The sequence below is a fragment of the Mustela erminea genome, chromosome 17 (genome assembly GCF_009829155.1).
Source record: "Mustela erminea isolate mMusErm1 chromosome 17, mMusErm1.Pri, whole genome shotgun sequence".
Lineage (NCBI taxonomy): Eukaryota > Metazoa > Chordata > Mammalia > Carnivora > Mustelidae > Mustela > Mustela erminea.
In genome coordinates this window covers 55,420,330-55,433,338 of record NC_045630.1, presented here as the reverse complement: position 1 = coordinate 55,433,338, position 13,009 = coordinate 55,420,330, and the positions used below count along the sequence as shown (strand labels likewise).

The 13,009-nt window shown below is 37.1% G+C and overlaps 1 protein-coding gene across 1 annotated transcript in view; it reads left to right on the top strand.

The window, feature by feature from the left end:
- USH2A (usherin) overlaps nucleotides 1–13,009 on the top strand; it is a 681,041-nt gene that overhangs the window by 440,354 nt on the left and 227,678 nt on the right. The window contains exons 41-42 of the mRNA XM_032319004.1: nucleotides 8,458–8,792; nucleotides 9,703–9,825. Coding sequence (XP_032174895.1) covers nucleotides 8,458–8,792; nucleotides 9,703–9,825 — 458 coding nt within the window. The remainder of the gene's footprint in view (nucleotides 1–8,457; nucleotides 8,793–9,702; nucleotides 9,826–13,009) is intronic.

The window sequence follows — 13,009 nt, the reverse complement described above, 5'->3', positions numbered from 1 at the left end:
CTTCTTCTTTTTTTAAATTCCCACTTTTGATTTTGTAACCTCATCCCAGGATGAAACAGTGTACATGGCTTGTCGGCTTGCTTGACTAAAGTTTAGATTAGCTTGGCTAGGGAGCTCAATGTCCCAGGCTCTCACCTACCAGGTCAGGAATCTCAAATCTCTAAGAAGGTACTTGAAATATATGGCCATGGTACATTAACAAAAGTTTTTTTTTTATCATAATTTTAAATCATTAATTAATTCTCATTTTATTTATATCTAGAAAAGAAGAAGTTATCAATGAATAGACTCTTCAGGAATATACAACTGAATCTACCTTAGGCTAATACATATTTAAATATTAAAGCAACGTATTTGTGCTTCAGTATAATTGGCTCACATTATGTTCAGAAAGATCTTAAGATTGCTAAACTACATCTTCCAGTGATATAGCTTACCTGACACACAAAAGCATGTGACTGTAGTAGAGTGATTTCTCTCTGTAAAACACAAGATCTAAAAGTTAAAATTGTGTATACATGAAATATTAATGACCATACTTGTCATTAATGCAACAGTTAAGAAATTGATTCGACATTTACCACATAGAGTCATTCTGAGTATTAGGATGAAGGAAATCGTCACTAATATTAACAACAACAATAGTAACTTCAGTTCCGCTGACATTTATTGAGCAGGGACATACCTTCATGAGTGCCTCTTTAAGCACTGAGGATACACCAGAGACCAAAACAGAATCCTTACTTTCATGGAACTTACATTTTAGACAGAACTACATGAATAAATATATAATATGCCCAGAAGTTACAAGGACTTGGTAGAAAAAAAAAAAATCAGCATAAGAGGAATAAGGAATACCAGTCAACGGGATGAGGGAGAACAGGACTGGCCTGGTGTTTCTCCCTAGTTCGTTCTATATTGGGCCATATGTTCTGTTCACCGTCACCCCATCCTGCCTGTAAGATGTCGTGATCTAACAAGGAATGCAGGGAGAACTCCATATACTTACTTAGGTCAAATAGAAAACAAATAACATGATAATAAGTGCAAAAAGGTGATAGGACTTGGCATACATTTGAGCTTTAAGAAGGGAAAATTGGAGAGCACAGCTGTATATCAAAGTCATATTCTTAATTCTGTTTTTGATTATTTGATTATAAAGAAAATAAATAATATATGATGTCAGAGAGGTTATCTGAAAAAGTAAAAACCATGCAGGTTTATTTGGTATTTAATCATGTAAGAAAATTCATTGCATTTTCTAAAGTTGGCAAAAGTACTCTGCTAAAACTTGAAAAAAGATAGTTCGGTAAAACTATAGACTAATTTCATATATGAATATAGATTCAGAACTTTTCAATAAAATATTAGGAAATTGAATCAAGGAGTATATTAAAAGAATGACATGCCAGGAGGCATTTGGCTTGACTCCAAAAATGTAAGGATGGTTTAATGCCATGACATCTGTCATACTTCCTAAGTCAACTGATCAACAGAGAAAGCTCATACAATTTTTTTATCAATAGATGCAATAGAAAAAGGACTTAAAAGATTTAGCAGCCATTTCTAGCAAAAATTCAATGTAAAATCAGATTAAGATAAAGTCGATTTTTAGGGGGCGCCTGGGTGGCTCAGTGGGTTAAGCCTCTGCCTTCGGCTCAGGTCCTGATCCCAGGGTCCTAGGATCGACCCCACATAGGGCTCTCTGCTCAGCGGGGAACCTGCTTCCTTCTCTCTCTGCCTGCCTCTCTGCCTACTTGTGATCTCTGTCTGTCAGATAAATAAATAAAATCTTTAAAAAAGAAAAAAAAGTCAATTTCTAGGATTGCTGGTGTTTAAGACTCAACTGTTCACTTTATAAAAATGCAAGATTTACAAGGTTGCTTATAAAGGTTTAGAGGTTGCTAAAGACTCAAGTCTTTTTGTTTTGTTTTGTTTTTAATTTTTTTCATTTATTTATTTGTTTTTCCTTACCATAGCTCATACCCTCCCCAATGTCCATCACCCAGCCACCCCATAGCTTCCACCCCCTCTGTCCTCCAGCAACCCTCAGTTTATTTCCAAGATTAAGAGTCTTTTATGGTTTGTCTCCCTCTCTAGTTTCTTCTTGTTTCATTTTTCCCTCCCTTCCCCTATGATCCTCTGCCTTGTTTCTCAAATTCCTCATGTCGGTGAGATCATATGATAATTGTCTTTCTCTGATTGACTTATTTCGCTTAGCATAATACCCTCTAGTTCCATCCATGTCATTGCAAATGGCAAGATTTGGGGTTTTTGTTTTTTGGGGTTTTTTTTGATGGTCTTGAGTGTAATTGAGGACTAGTTAGAAAATAAAACATGCAGTTATGTCGTGTAACTGTGATGTGGCAAAAAAAAACTTCGATGGTGATGACTCAAGCACAGCCCCACCTTCCAAAGCTAAAGCAGAATGAAAGACAATAGGTCTGCAGTTCTCAGTCTTCAAGTGTCAGAGCTTTCACTCCGCTCAGACTGCTAAAGACACCCACTGTGATCTTGGGCTACAAGGAGTAGCAGTGTCCACAGATTCTGTCCATGCATTGTTACTAGGGTGTATACTCTTAGTGTTGCTCATTTACAAATCTGATAATAACCCAGAGTAAAAAGAGTTGTCCTAATCACCATTATCACCCATTCACGAAGGTGGACCTGTCGTTGATGTCTGCTTAAATCAAATGATAATATATATTATTTATATATATTTGTAGCATCTTATGGAAGAAAATAAAATAGCAATGATGACTACTATTTACCAAGTTCATATTAAATTCTAGGAATTGCTCTCATTCGATACTTAATCCAGCTCTAGCAAAGAGGTGCTATTACTATCCCCATTTCATAGGCAGGAATACTGGGAATTAAGAATAGAAGTAACCAGGGCGCCTGGGTGGCTCAGTGGGTTAAGCTTCGGCCTTCAGCTCAGGTCATGATCTCAGGGTCCTGGGATCGAGACCCTTGTCGGGCTCTCTGCTCAGCAGAGCGCCTGCTCCCTCCTCTCCCTCTGCCTGCCTCTCTGCCTACTTGTGATCTCTCTCTCTCTGTAAAATAAATAAATAAAATCTTAAAAAAAAAAAAAAAAGAATAGAAGTAACCTACCTAAGATTACATATGGAGAAGAGCTGGAATTCACCCCAAAGCAATATGGTGGTTCTAAGAGCCCATGCTGTTCTCAGCTTCTTTACACTGCAACAGAAGGAGACTATGCTGTCTTCCTGGATGAAAGGACTTAATTCCACAGTAAATTAAACCTTCCAAAGTTGACTTATACACCTAACATCAATCAAATGAGACTGACAATAATGTTTTGTTTCAAACTGGATAAAATGATTTTAAATTATATAAAAAAGGCTAAATGGTCAAACTAGTCCAGAAAATTGTGAAAGAAAAAAAATGCCAAGGTGACATCTTCAGTATTTCAACTTATCATAAAGCCACTGAATCATGACATGGTATGGTATTAGCATAACAACAGACAAATGATCACTTGAGCAGACTAGAGGTTAGATACAGATACAAGTATACATGAGAACTTAACTTCTTGTAGAAGCAACATTTTATTTCAGTGGGAAATAATGGTTTTTTTAAAAAAATAGTACTGGCCTGACAGTCCATGTGTAAGAAAAAAAGATCTTTCTATTATATCTTAACTAAATTCCAATAAATTAAAATTTTAATGTGAAAAAATAGAAAGCTTAGAAAAAGAATTATATATAATTTAAAGATTAGACAGATCTTTCCAAAGAAAAACAAAACAAAACAAAAACCAGAAACTAGGACTTAAAAGAAAAGCTAGGGGCACCTAGCTGAAGGGTCTGTCTTCAGCTCATGTCATGATCCTGGGGTTCTTTTTTTTTTTTTAAAGATTTTTATTTATTTATTTGACAGTCAGAGATCAAAGTAGTCAGAGAGGCAGCAGAGAGAGAAGGAAGCAGGCTCCCTGCTGAGCAGAGAGCCCAATGCGGGGCTCCATCCCAGGACCCTGGGAGCATGACCTGAGCCAAAGGCAGAGGCTTAACCCACTGAGCCACCCAGGCACCCCATGATCCTGGGGTTCTGGGATTAGAGCTCCATGTTGGTTGGGCTCCCTGTTCGGAGGGGAGCCTGCTCCTCTCTCTCCCTCTGCCCCTCCCCACCCTGCTCATGCACTCTCTCTAATAAATAAGTTAAATCTTTAAAATTAAAGAAAAAGAAAAGATATTTTAAAAAGAAAAATAATTATATATAGCTAGAAAATAATTTGATTGTTTCTTGCTGGCCATATAACTTCCTCAAAAAACAAAACAAAACAAACGTTAAACTCCAAGAGACAGTTTGGTAAAATACAGCTGTAACACACATTATAGAAAAATAGGTTATTTCCACATAATATACAAAGAACTTCTAATAATTTAAGATAAAAAGGTAATTCAATAGAAAATAATGTGCAAAATATGGATAATTTAGAGGGGAGATATCAAAGGGTCAGTAATATTTGGAAATGTTTATACCTTGCCAAAAAAGTCAAGAGAATGCAAACTAATTAGAGAAATAAGTAATAATTAAGAAATAGAGAAATAATAAAGTAATAAGCAAAAACTGAAAGGAGTGGTAATTTTAATAGTTTGTGAAGAAACAGATCATGGAAACTCTCATTGTCTGTGATAAAGTGAATTACCTCAACCTTTTAGAAAGTAATCCCTTAATAATGATTAAAATTAAACATAATATACCTTCTGGCATAGCAATTCTTGCTAATCTATCCAATAAAAAACAAATACAACTATATATGCATATATTTTCAAATATTGGTTTTAGCAGTAAGGAAATGTCAATAGGATAAAAACTGGATAATTTGTTTTCAGTCACGAAAGGAATATTATGTAACAGAAAAATAATGAGTCTATCCTCTAATGTTAAGTGTAAAAATTAAGTTGCAGATTAACAGGTGTAGAATAAACATATCTTGTAAAAAAATTTTTAAAAAGAGAAAGCTTATATATGTGTGGGTATATTTGCTTTGGTTATATGAGCATACCAGAAAGTATGGGAGAATATATCCCAAAATATTATGTTATCCTTTTAAGAGGGTAGCTGATGGGCGCCTGGGTGGCTCAGTGGGTTAAGCCGCTGCCTTCGGCTCAGGTCATGATCTCAGAGTCCTGGGATCGAGTCCCGCATCGGGCTCTCTGCTGAGCAGAGAGCCTGCTTCCCTCTCTCTCTCTCTCTCTGGCTGCCTCTCCGTCTACTTGTGATTTCTCTCTGTCAAATTAATAAATAAAATCTTTAAAAAAAAAAAATGAGATTTAAAAAAAAAAAAAAAGAGGGTAGCTGGCAATGGAGAGGGATGGGAAGAAGGTAGAGGTGAAAGGCCATAATCAACTATATACCTATATCTATATCTACATTTATTATAAATATATAAATACTATATTACATATACTCTTTCTCTTGTTTCAAGATGCAAATCTACTATCTGAAATGAGAAAGTAATGTTAGCAATTTTAAAAGAAAAGGATGACATTTTGAAAGAGAACATTTAATTTTATTTCAACAAATATTTATTGTACAATTTATTCCGTGTGAGAAGCTTCGCCAGGGAGTCCGTTGTTAAGAGAAATTGCTATATGGAGTCAAGTATTCCATGCTGTTGGTCCTTGTATATCTATATGTTGTATTGATTAAGTAGTCTTAGAGTTATGCAATTACATGAAGACATGAAGTCTTCCAAAAAATAATAACTTAAAAGAAAACTGAAAATCTAAGAAGCACTCAACTAAAAAATAATTATGGTAGGCAAGAGAGCTCTGAAATAAGCATTTTATTTCTAGCCAATAACTATAATTCTATATAATAGTTTTCAATGTAAAATTACTGTTTTAGAGAACATCTATCTCTCACTTATTCAGGTCAGGAAGAGATTCTTTGGTGCTAGTTTTCGGGGATTCGGCAATACTCCATAATCCTTCCTGTGGCCCATGTATATATAAAAAACCTTGGGAAGTTAAACCAAGTGTTAATCTCATACATTTTGGCCATACTATGGTAAATATGCTCTTAAGCCTAGGAAAGAATAGAATACAATATTTAGCTAGCTGGCTCCTTAAAAATCTTAGATACATTTATTTTTAATAATGGCTGCAGGATATTTTCAGGAAGGTAATCCAATTAGCTGCCGCTTCTGTTAGCTTATTGACCATAAGGACAATGGCCTTTTCCACGTAAAAGTCCTTCGAAAAATTTCTGTAGAAGTAGATTCATGTCTTCCAATTCAGTACTGTCAAAAAGACATTTTCTTTCTAAGTCTAACTTTTTAAATGAGAAAAATAGCTCATTTCTAGTTGTAAACATTTATAGTAGAGAAAATTAGTTTTTTTTTTTTTTTTTCCCAAAGATCAAATGACTGTCTCCAGTGTCATTACATCCAATCTCTTAACCTCTTCTGGATATCTTATCCAAGATATATTTCTTTATTTTAAAGATTTTATTTAATTTGAGAGAGAAAGCATGAGCATGAGTGGGGTGAGGGTCAGAGAGAGAGAGGAAGAGGCAGAGTCCCCACTGAGCAAGAAGCCCCCCACAGGACTTGCTCCCAGGACTCTGGAATCATGACCTGAGCTGAAGGCAGATGCTTAATTGAGTGAGCCACCCAAGCACCCTTCAAGTTTTATGTTATGAATGGTTTTTCTCAGCCTCAATACCAAGTTCCAAACCAATTTACTATTAGCTCAACTGCACAGACTGTCTCCTAAGTTTTAATTCTTTCAAGTGCTGCCAGACCTTGACCTGAACTTGGAATGTTCTGGCTTGAGAGGCAAAGAAGTGGTATTCCACGTATCAGTAGGGTTGAATTTAGCTATCATAACCCTTCCATTTTTCATGTACGTGACAAGTATCAAGAAGCCCTGAGTTTGACCTTGACTCCTTTTTTGGTGTGTGTCCACTGAGCATTGTACCTCCAAAACAAATAGAATCCTGTATCTTTTCTACAACCTTTGCTCTTTAGGTTTCTTTGATCTTCCCTACATGCAGACACATCTGCTATGCTCATAAGGAACACATTTAAACCTTCTTTTTGCCCTAGGACAGTGTGGTCCACTCCAAGGAGTTTTTAAAATTAACAATTGCAAGCCATGTAGTAAAATCTGAATAGATACTGGGTCATTGCTAATTATAAATTAGGACACAGTCATCAAGCAACTAGACAACTGACATGTGGGGGAGCCCATTTTGTTGCCACTTATTAGTAAGAATGCCCTCTCAAAATCCTAGGTGATAATCCTTCTGGAAGAAACTCTTTTCCCTTTGATTTAAGATAGAAAATGTTGGTCAGTTCTTCTCTATCCTAATTTTTGTTACTTTTTTCTGACTTTGATTTTCTGTAGGGTTACAAATGTGGTTACCAATATATATTTACTCTGGAAATATGTCTTTTAAATTTTTACAATAACTATGCTCAGGGAAAACATATAATCTAATCAGCTGTGAGTACAGTTACTTACTGAATTCTATCTCCGTGTGCATGGCATTAAATGGGCATACAATTTGGGCCCTGCCATCCAGAAGCTTACAGGCTATTTAGGAGATGAAATATATACTCCAGATTTTAAGGGACGTTGCAAGACAATGGTAAGAGAGAAAACAAAATAGTATGTAAAAAAATGATTTTTTTAATGGCCTATATACATTTTTCTAGGGTTCTTTTACCCCCAAAGCATGAGCGTATTACCACTATAGCCTTAAAAAATTTAGCCAAAAAAAAAAAAAGGAATATTAAGCATTGTAATATTCCATTACAAAATGTTTCTTTTTTTCTGGCCCATGCTCAGGCCCATGTGTTAGTTAAACAGGATCATCCTTTGCTTGCCTTTTTTAAGGCTTATCTCGTATATCTGAGACTAGAATTTGCTATTGCTTTACTTTCTACATGATGCACGTATGAGATTCAGAAACTCAATTGTGCATCCTCAGAAAATGCAAAGTCTGATTCCTCCACCATCACCATCCAAAAAAAAAGGAGTGACATATTTAGAGTACATACTAATAATGCAAAGCGGGGAGTTCTGATGTTTCATTTAATTGAGTTATAAACAAGAAAACTGTCAAATCCTGCCGCTGCCCCATTGATGCCTGCGGATGTGTGAATTTCCTCCATGTGTGTGCTCTGTGTCCTTTAGCACACCCACAGTGGAGATGAATCACTAAGGTGTGTATTAGTCTGACAGTCCTAGAAAGTATCATGATGAAAAGCCAAACCCAGGAAACAGCATTTCATTTAGTTCCTGGTGTACTGCTAATTGATCCCAAACCTTTCATTACTGTCTAGTGCAAAAGACTAAGTCGAAAGGAGGCATTTAGAAAGTGGCTTAAGTGAAAACAAGGCACGGCAAAATTCTAGGTCTTGTGAACTTCACTTGCTCGGTTCCTGTGTCACACTGATTCTAAATTTATCTTTTATTTCAGGTCACTTGGAAACCCCCACTCATGCAGAATGGAGACCTGCTTAGCTATGAGATCCGCATGCCGGATCCTCGTATCACAATAACCAATGTGACTCCCTCAGTGTTAAGTCAAGTAATTACTCATCTGATTCCTTTCACTAATTACTCTGTCACCATTGTGGCTTGCTCAGGAGGTAACGGGTACCTAGGAGGGTGCACAGAGAGTTTACCTACCCATGTTACCACCCACCCAACCCTACCTCAGGGCATTAACCCATTGTTGGTGGTTCCACTAAGTGAGTCATATGTTGGAATTTCGTGGCAGCCACCATCCAGACCAAACGGACCCAATTTGAGGTAAGAGAAAGTGACTGTGCATTTGGATTTTGCTATGGTCTTATCTCCAGGAAGGAAGGAAGGAACGGAAGAAGGAAGGAAGGGAGGCTTTTACTCACGGATGAATGTAGAACTAATTCCTAATTGGATACCCCCACTCATAACTCGAATACAATTTCATATTGTGTATCTCGACTTATATGGAGCCATAGAAGTTCGAGATAGAAATATAATTTTGTGAAGCTCTAAAACCCCTTCAAACAACAATCACTGCTCCCTAACAATTTTTGATGTAATCCTTCTCTTGATTTTCAGAATATGTTTTTATTATATGTTAGACAAACTCGATGCCTGTTCTGAATGATACATTTACACAAAAATGCCTCAAAATTCTGAAGCTAACACAATAATTCTCTGGCAGGGTATTATTATCTGGAAACTTGTAAAGAATGTGGTCAGGGACATAGATAAGATGAAAGAAACGTGTGTGATTCTGAAATAGCTTTTTAACAACCTCAACTTGACACTCAGCCAAGAGCTGCAAGTTGATAATATTATCATTATTTATAAAGCAGTGATGGGTTGATGTCTTAGAAAACCATTAACTTTATAAGCATTTTGTATTTCCACTTTGTGTGAAACTGGTGATAATGTTTTGGCAAATCTGAAATAGAAGAAATCTAAAATGTTATCATTCTTACTGATAATAGTAAAATGTGAATGTAGCTGATTGTTTCAAAATAATTGAATACCTGAAACTTGAGCCAGAAGACAGTGATTATCTGGGAAAAAAAACTTCATGATTGTAAATTAAGATGTTTTCTTTTCGTTTATGTGCACACACCAGACACTCATGCTATGAAACAACCTGAGTTTTGGTAATAACATTAGTTGAGATAATCCCAATGTTTCTGCTTGTCTTTTGCTTTAGATATGAGCTTCTGAGACGTAAAATCCAGCAACCACTTGCATCAAATCCCCCAGAAGATTTAAATCTGTGGCACAATATTTATTCAGGAACTCAGTGGTTTTATGAAGATAAGGGTCTTAGCAGGTGAGATTACAAAAACTATAAAAACAAACGCTGGCATTTAGTCTTGAGCACGTTGACTAGTTCAGAGTATCTTTGTGTCTTCATTGTGTGCGCATGTTATCAGTTGTGCAATAAAACATGTTCGGTGATTATCTGTGGCATTAATCATCGAACTGCAACAGTCAGCATGTTTCATGTTTGCCATCTTAACTGTACACTTACAATAAGCCTTTTGAATTCAAACTTGTACATGTTTAAGCTCTAGCAAGACACGAAAACTTAATAGAGAAATTTGGAAAAACTGAACATCTATAAAATGGGGGAGAAGGGGAGAATGACTGGACACTTACCAAATGCTTAGTACTTCTGGAAAATAATTGTTACAAGTCACTGATCCAACCCACAAAAAATTGTTTAGTTGGCACACCTCAGATTTGAAAGAATTCAACGTAGGGTTTAAAGGAACCAGGAGACAGGCAAACAGGATGTCAGCGAAGAGCACCTTGTGGGAGAGCCCGCTGACCTGGGTGCATTTCACCCAGCGCTGGAGAACGGGTCTGGGACTTCACGCAAGTCATGTAACTTCTCCAGGCTTAACTTGGTCGATAAAATGAAGAGATTGAACGGAATTGAATCATTTCTCAGCTTTGATGAGTCCAAGCAATGTAATCAAATCACCAGAAAACAAAACAAAAACCCACAGAGTGTTGTATGAATGCTTTTCAGACGTGTTTTTTCAATAACTTTCCTATAAGCTTTATTATTTTCCTGGACTCACTACTGACTGGCTCTACTCTGACCACTGTGTACAGCTCTGGCCTTGCCTCCCTCCTCTTCCTCACCAAGGCTTGGCCCAGCCTCGTTCCCCGCACTTCCAGGGCCTGTGATGTGCCATACTTCCCGGCTCAGCTTCTCCCCGTCACTGCCCTCTCTTTGTCTGACCAGCTTATCCATCTCACGCTGGCCGGGAAGTTTCCTAGTGGGCTTCCCTGCCCTGACTCCTGGTCTGACTCAGCTGCCCCTCTGTATTCTTACAACACCCTCACATATCACTAGAGTCAGTAATGTACTGGCCTGGGGACTTGTCTGGACACCCCATTATGTTCTCAGATCCACCCTGAGGCAGGGCTTTGCTTTCATAACTTCTGAACCTTCAGTCCCTAGACTACTGTCTGCACATCCTGGGCCCAGGAATAGTTGTTAAATGAATGAATATGTTAACTCAGGAAAGGGTGGGTTATTTCATTTCTCTGTGCCTTAGGAATGTTAATTGTATTGTTATTCTCTTTAGGGGAATGGATGGAACTAGGGAAAATCTCCATCCTTCTTAAAGGATTGTGATGGGAAAACCTTACAGATATTGTAAGGTTCTGGGGGGTGGGGAGGCAACATGAATCTGATGAAGCTATAGAGCGAACCACAGGAAATTGCCATTTTTGGGTAAGTCAACTTAAATTATCATGGCCACTAGACTGTTCACTATTTTTAATTATTTACTTCATCCAACACCATTCTATAATTACCACTTCAGTTGAAGAAATTCATATATTCAGCAATTTCTTCTTGCTGAAAGGCCCTAGGATAAGACAAAAATGAATTCAGCATAACCCTTGGCCTCAGAGACCTCACTCACAGTCTAGTGCAGGAAAACATACCATACCCATGGCTATGTGTGTACTAATTGCTTTTTTTTTTTTTTTAAGATTTTATTTATTTATTTGAGAGCGAAAGAGCATGGGGGGAAGGGTGGAGCAGGGGTCAATCCCAGGACCCTGAGATCAAGACCTCCAAAGGCAGATGCTTAACCAACTGAGCAACCCAGGCTCCCTTGTATTAATTGCTGTCATCCCAGTTCACTACTTGGTCACCAGTACTGCATAGGACAATCATATAGAAAAGTAACTTCCAACAATCTGTGAACTCTGAAGGCCTTAAATATACCATTTCTAAAATAAACAGACCTTGACTATTTAACATTACTGAATCAGATGTTTAGCCATGGGATGTTTGAAAAAGAGAATAAACCTCAGAAAATTAATGTTTCTTTGTAGAAGAAATGAAAAGTTATAAAAGAGAGCCAAAGCCAAATATCTATTATTGAAATTTTAGTGATACCTCTAAGAATTTTTAATGAGAAGTCCAAATCTAAGATCTAAGAAAAAGAGATATAGTTCAAACCCCAGAAATCAAGTTGAAATGTAAGGTGACATAAACATAGGGATGACAGCTATTTCTAAAAGGGAGGTATACATCTAACAAAATATGCTGAGTGGTATTTTGACTAGCCTCATAATACTAAATGCCAAGGGATTTTTTTTTTCCTGCTAAGACTAGCAAAAAAAAAAACAAAAAAAAAAAACAAAAAAACTTTTTTATTCAAATAACTGCTATGGCCCATGTAAGCAGCTTGTGGTAAAAAAACAAACAAACAAACAAACAATATGCATTAAACATAAACAGTGTGAGTCTTCATATGATGAGAACTTTTTTTTCTAGCCCTCTACCCTTTGTAAGTCCAAAAAAAAAAAAAAAGTCTAGGGTCCCTTTCAGCCCGTGGAGGATTCTCTCACAGCTCTAAGAGGAAACTGGAAATTAGTCCACTGATGGGCACTGTGTGCTGTGACCGTTCTTCTTTTACGAAGTGATCTTTCTCAGTAGAGGCTGCCATTACCCACCTTGACTGCTAGCAGTTAGGGCTCACAGCCCCTGCTGGTAAGCCAGGGAGGGGTCTCTCAGACTACAGAGGGGAGGACCCGAGCTCTCAGCTCACTTTGTCACCCCCCTGTCTCACAGCTCCTTAATGACCCTACCCTTTGGCTTTTGTCTTCTGGACTTATTTGTTTGGTTGCTATTTTTTGGAGTGGGGAGGACTAATTGAATTCTAAAGCCTTTAAGAGAACAAGCAATTTCCTATTCTCCTCAGACTCCATCATTCCTTCTTTCTTATCTTACATATACATAAATAAGTGGAACACTGAGGTGTCTCTCTCTATCTTGACCTGATATCACCACAGCTATATCTAGAATCTGTTTTTAAAATGGCACTTTTCTTGATATAAAAAGTAAAATTAAGATTCACTGGGCATCCCTTTAAGAATGTATCTGTGAGTGTAAATATAAATTGAAGTCAATTTCGTTGGTCAAATGATCTATTTTGGTTAGCTGTATGTTTATGATAGATAGAGAACACACCAATTTAATACAA